Source organism: Tachyglossus aculeatus, chromosome 6, assembly GCF_015852505.1.
Source record: "Tachyglossus aculeatus isolate mTacAcu1 chromosome 6, mTacAcu1.pri, whole genome shotgun sequence".
Classification (NCBI taxonomy): domain Eukaryota; kingdom Metazoa; phylum Chordata; class Mammalia; order Monotremata; family Tachyglossidae; genus Tachyglossus; species Tachyglossus aculeatus.
The window spans coordinates 6,946,358-6,952,744 of record NC_052071.1 but is presented as its reverse complement, the minus strand read 5'-3'; the positions used below and the strand labels follow the sequence as shown (position 1 = coordinate 6,952,744).

General features: G+C 49.1%; 1 protein-coding gene across 1 annotated transcript; it reads right to left on the bottom strand.

Moving 5' to 3' along the window:
- Positions 1–398: 398 nt before the first annotated feature.
- Positions 399–6,067, bottom strand: C6H4orf33 (chromosome 6 C4orf33 homolog). Its single transcript, XM_038748354.1, has 5 exons — positions 5,882–6,067; positions 5,502–5,562; positions 3,280–3,331; positions 1,696–1,895; positions 399–680 (listed from the first exon to the last, which is right to left on the bottom strand). The coding sequence occupies exons 1-5, from the start codon at positions 6,060–6,062 to the stop codon at positions 554–556; spliced, it is 621 nt and encodes a 206-aa protein (XP_038604282.1). The 5' UTR covers positions 6,063–6,067; the 3' UTR covers positions 399–553.
- Positions 6,068–6,387: the final 320 nt, after the last annotated feature.

Here is a 6,387-nt window from a genome sequence, read left to right as displayed (position 1 = left end):
TAAGGGCAGGACTCGTGTACTATTTGCCCTCTCCCAAGTGCTCGGTACAGTGCTCTGCACACAGTAGACTGGAAATTCCTCAAGGGCAGGGATAGTGTCTACTACCTGTCCTCTCCAAAGGGCTCAGTACAGTGTTCTGGCAACAGCAAGTGCCCGATAAATACTGCATTGATTGAGTGACAGAACCAAGACTGTTTGGGCACATTTACTCCAGCAGCTGGGGAGAATGGAAAGAGCCCGAGCTCGAGAGTCAGGGGACCTGGGTTCTCATCTCAGCCACACCTGCTGTATGACCCTGGGCAAGTCACTTCCCCTGCCTCAGTTTCCTCATCTGCAAAACGGGGATTCAATCCCTGTGCTCCCTCCTAGACCGTGAGCCCATGTGAGCCACAGTCCCCCAGCGCTTAGTATAGTGTTTGACACAGAGTAAGCGCTTAACAAACGCCAAAAGCATCATTATTATTATCATCCACAATAGCTGAAGAGTGCTGTCGCCGAACGGGGTGGGGTGAACTTTCTCGTCGAGCCTGGAACTGGGTTACCCCACTTCCGGTCATTCACGACCCTTGCTGCTTTCTTCTGCCACTTCCAGGGACTTCCAAAGTTCTGACTCCGGTTGCCCCCATTGTTCCCCAAATAAAGTGCTCAGACGAAGAGGCTTGAAATATTCTAGGCAGTGGCTGGGGAGAAAATAAGTAAGGCGGTCAGAGAGGGGCTAAGGAGAGGTGCAGTGTGGCCCGGCGGATACAGCCCGGGCCTGCGAGCCGGAAAGATCTGGGTTCTACTCCCAGGTCTGCTGTGTGACCTTGGGCGGGGCACTTAACTTCTCTGGGCCTCCAGTACCTCATCTGCAAGATGCAGATTAAGAGTGTGTGCCTCACGTGGGACAGGGACTGTGTCCAATCTGATTAACTTTTATCTACCACAGAGGTTAGAACGGTGCTTGGCACATAGTAAGTGCTTAACAAGTATTATTATTATTACTCTCATTATTATTATTAGAAGGACCTGGGTTCTAATTCTGCCACCACCACTTGTACACTGGGTGATCTTGGGTGAGTCACTTCACTTCTCTGGGACTCAGTTACCTCATCTGTAAAGTGGGGATTTAAGACTGTGAGCTCCCTGTTGGGTAGGGACTGTCTCTATATGTTGCCAACTTGTACTTCCCAAGCGCTTAGTACAGTGCTCTGCACACAGTAAACGCTCAATAAATATGACTGATTGATTGATTGACACCGACTGTGTCCGACTTGATCAGCTCGTATCTACCCCAGCGTTTAGAACAGTATGTGGCACATAGGAAGCACTTAAAGCCGTTTAAAAAAAAAAAAGTTGGACAGCAGGCAGCAGGCAGTGTAACTCAAAGGAAAGAGCACTGGTGTCAGAACTTAGTTTCAAGTTCTACTCCTGGCTCTGGCCCCAGACTGTCCCTGGGCCTCAGTTTCCTCATCTGTATAATGGGGACAAGGTGGCCGCTGTCCCTCCCCGCTTCTTAAAACCGTGAGCCCCACGGGGGATGTGAACTGTGCCCAAGCTGATTAGTTTGTGTCCACCCCAGTGCTTCGTAGGGTGCCTGCCCCAAAGGAAGCACTTAACGAATACCATAAAGCAAACAGAATAAAAATTAAAGGGCAATTCCTGAGACGTTTCCGCAGATTTGGAAACGGTGCGATGGATGACTTTTCCACTTACAAATCAGGTTTCTGTCCTTCCCGTATTTCCGCTGGAGGCACAGGGTAGGCAGCTTCATACACTCTCTCCGCTCCCGATCCGTGAATTGCAAACGAATTGAACTTGTTCACGCCTGGAGGGAAATAACTCCAGGGCAGATGCGCTTTTCCTTCCCATCGGACGCCGGATCGGGACACTTCGAACGCCAGAGGCAATTTTTGCTGCGGACGGGAAGACAGGGTGGAGATGGATCTCGGGCGCCCCGTGGGCTGGATACCACTCATGCCCATCGGATTTACTGAGCACTTACTGTGTGTGGAGCGCCGAATTAAGCGCTTGGAAGAGGATGATATAACAGACTGGGTAAACAAGATGCCTGCCCACGAGGAGCTTACAGTCTAGAGAGGGAGACCCACATTAATAGAAATCAATAAATTATGGATAGCACATCAGTGCTGTGGGGCAGAGGGAGGGGTGAATAAAGGGAGCAAATCCAAGTGCAAGGGTGACACAGAAGGGAATGGGAGAAGAGGAAATGAGGGCTTAGACAGGGAAAGCCTCTTGGAGGAGATCTGCCTTCAGTAAGGATTTGAAGGCGGGGAGAGTTATCGTCTCCCGGACACGAAGCGGGAAGGAGTTCCAAGCCAGGAGCAGGATGCAGGTGAGAGGTCGGTGGCAAGTTAGAGAAGAATGAGGTACAGTGAGTAGGTTGGCACCAGAAGAGCTAAGTGTACGGGCTGGGCTGTAGTAGAACAATAGCGAGGTGAGGTAGGAGGGGGCAAAGTGATTGGGGGCTTTAACGCCAACGGTGAGGAGTTTCTGTTTGATGCGGAGGTGGATGGGCAACCATTGGAAGGTTCTGAGGAGAAGGGAAACACGGCCTGAACGTTTTTGTAGGAAAATGATCTGGGCAGCAGAGTGAAGTATGGACTAGAGTGGGGAAAGACGGGAGGCAGGGAGGTCAGCGAAGAGGCAGTAGTCGAGACAAGGCAGGTTAAATGCTTGGATTGACGCAGTAGCATTTGGGATGGAGAGGAAAAGATGGATTTTTGCAATTTTGTGAAGGTTGATCCGACAGGATTTGGTGAATGACTGAATACGTGGGTGGACTGAGAGGGATGAGTCGAGGATAATGCCAAGATTATAGGCCTGTGAGACAGGAAGGACGGTGGCTCTGTCTACAGTGACGGGAAAGCAAGGGGGAGGACAGGGTTTGGGTGGGAAGAAAAAGAGTTCAGTTTTGGACATGTTAAGTTTGAGGTATCAGTGAGACATCCAAGTAGAGATGTCCTGGAGGGAGAGAGATCGGGGCTGGAGATGGAGATTTGGGAATCATCCACAAAGAGGTGGTCGTTGAAGCCATGGGAGCAAATGAGTTCTCCAAGGCAGTGGGTGCATCTGGAGAAGAGAAGGGGACCCAGAATTGAGCCTTGAGGGACCCCCACGGTTCGGGGGTGGGAGGCAGAGGAGGAGTCCGCCAAGGAGACCGAGAAGGAGCAGCCAGAGAGAGAGGAGGAGAACCAGGAGAGGATGATGCCAGTGAAGCCGAGACTGGATGATGTTTCCAGGAGAAGGGGGTGGTCGGCCCAGGAATTCATCACTCACTTTCCAGACGTTTCTTCTCCCAGAGAGCAGAAGGACAAGATGCTGCCCGTGTCTGTTGAAATGAAAATCTGTCATGAGCTCAGTAAAAAAATCAACTCTGGTTCCTGCTGCCTTTCACAATGATAGGTATTACTTTGTGAAAATAATAACAATATTAACGATACTTGTTAAGCGCTTCCTAGGTGCCAGCACTGTTCTAAGAAGCAGCGTGGCTCGGTGGAAAGAGCACGGGCTCTGGAGTCAGAGGTCAGGGGTTCAAATCCTGGCTCAGCCAATTGTCAGCTGTGTGACTTTGGGCAAGTCACTTAATTTCTCTGGGCCTCAGTTACCTCATCTGTAAAATGGGGATTAAGACTGTGAGCCCCCCGTGGGACAACCTGATCACCTTGTAACCTCCCCAGTGCTTAGAATAGAGCTTTGCACATAGTAAGCCCTTAATAAATGCCATTATTATTATTCTAAGTGCTGGTGTGGATGACAATATTTATAATAATAATAATAATAACAATGACACGGGGCTTACAGTCTTTATCCCCATTTTAAAGATGAGGTAACCGAGGCCCAGAGAAGAAGTGACTTGCCCAAGGTCACATAGCAGACAAGTGGCAGAGTCAAGATTAAAACCCACGACCTGCTGATTACCAGGCCCGTGCTCTATGCACTACGCCACAGTCCCTGTCCCAAATGAGGCTCAATCAATCAATCAATAAATGGGATTCAGGGCATTCTTCCTTCCACTTAGACTGTGAGCCCCATGTGGGACAGGGTCAATCAATGTCCAACCTACTTAATTTGTATCTACCCCAGCTCTTAGAAAAGTGTTTGACACACAGTAAGCACTTATTGGAATAAAAAAAAAGAAATCGCCCCCCTCACCCTGATTTTTTTTTTTTTAATGGAATTTGCTAAACACCTACTATGTGCCAGGCACTGTTCTAAGTGCTGGGGTAGATCCAGGCTCATCAGGCTGGACACAGTCCATGCCCCACATGGGGCTCGCAATCTTAATCCCCATTTTGCAGATGAGGAAAGGAAGCTGAGGCCCGGAGAAGTGAAGCGACTTGTCCATGGACAAAAAGCAGACATGTGTCAGAGTTGGGATTAGAACCCAGGTCCTCCCACTCCAGGGACCAGGATCTTTGCACTTGGCCACAGTGCTCTTCCTGCTCTTCCCAATTCCCACGCACCCTGCTAGGAGAGAGGAAACCTATATGACATTTACAAAAAAATTCCTATGTGATCAAGAGGGGTTTATTATTTTTTGAGGAAAAATTTACAAGCCACTAACCTAGGGCTTGCCTAAAAGTCATATACTTAAAACATCACCTGAGCCTTTGTTTGGATCAATGAGGAAACTGAGGCCCAGAGAGGTAAAATGACTTGCCCAAGGTCATGGAGCATACAGTGGTGAAGCTGGAATTACAACCCAGTTCCCCTGATTCCACAGCCCAGGGTCTTTCCACAAGGCCGTGTTTCATTCATTCGTTCAATCGTATTTATTGAGCGCTTAATGTGTGCAGGGCACTGTACTAGGCATTTGGGAGAGTACAATATAAGAATATGAGAGACACATTCCCTGACCACAACAAGTTTCCAATCTAGACAGTGCCAATCTGTTCTGAGAGTGCCAAGGCCAGTAACATGGCTACAGGTTTAGCATCAGGGAGAAAAACCGGGAAGTGTTTAGGGTTGTTGGATAATTTCAAAATGGTCACCTACCCTGCCAAAACAGATTATTAGTGGGGGGAAAAAAAAAAAAAAACATGGACAAAAACTACAATTTTCACCTCAGGGGGGAAAAAGAGCCTTTTTTAAAGTAACAAAAGAGAACCGGTCTTTATTCAAGGCCCTACTGAGAGCTCACCTCCTCCATGAGGCCTTCCCAGACTGAGCCCCTTCCTTCCTCTCCCCCTTGTCCCCCTCTCCATCCCCCCATCTTACCTCCTTCCCTTCCCCACAGCACCTGTACATGTATTATATGCATATGTTTGTACATATTTATTACTCTATTTTATTTGCGCATATCTATTCTATTTATTTTATTTTGTTAGTATGTTTGGTTTTGTTCTCTGTCTCCCCCTTTTAGACTGTGAGCCCACTGTTGGGTAGGGACTGTCTCTATATGTTGCCAACTTGTACTTCCCAAGAGCTTAGTCCAGTGCTCTGCACACAGTAAGCACTCAATAAATGATTGATTGATTGACTGATTGATTGATACTTACGGGCAGAGTTCCACTTCTAAATACCGCTCAGTTCGGTCATTCAGGAAAAATGCTTCAACCACTTTTGGAGACAGAGAGAAAAAAAAAGAGTAAGAGAGAGAGAAACAAGGAGCGAGAGACCACAGAGAGATAGAGACTGAGACAAAGACAGCTGACCGGATTCTGTGAGAGATGGGCGGGTTGGGTATAGGAGGGGTGACATCATCATCATCATCAATAGTATTTATTGAGCGCTTACTGTGTGCAGAGCACTGTACTAAGCGCTTGGGAAGTACAAGTTGGCAACATATAGAGACAGTCCCTACCCAGCAGTGGGCTCACAATCTAAAAGACATGAGTGACAGGTGGGCCTGGCCGGAGGCCTCCCGGGTCAGACGCACCTTCATAGTCCCACAGTCGGTCGCAGGGGCGGCCCGGTTCCGCTTCGGGGGCCGGGGGGTCGTCGAAGAGGGGGGCCCTCACCCCCAGCAGCAAGCCCCCTGCCTCCGCGCTCAGGGTGACGCTCACGGGCTCGTGGCTCACAGCCACCCCGTCCCACGTGTGTCCGACGGTGAACTCCATCGCCGGACGCTAGGATGAAGCACACACAGACACACATATGCTGTGGAACCTCGCCCCTTTTTTAGGGTATAATAATAATAATGGCATTTGTTAAGCCCTTATTATGTGCAAATCACTGTTCTAAGCACTGGGGAGGATACAAGGTGATCAGGTTGTCCTACAGGGGGCTCAGTCTTAATCCCCATTTTACAGATGAGGGAACTGAGGCACAGAGAAGTGACTTGCCCAAGTCACACAGCTGACAAGTGGCGGAGCCGGGATTTGAACCCATGACCTCTGGCTCCCAAGCTCGGGCTCTTTCCACTAAGCCACGCTGCTTCTCTTA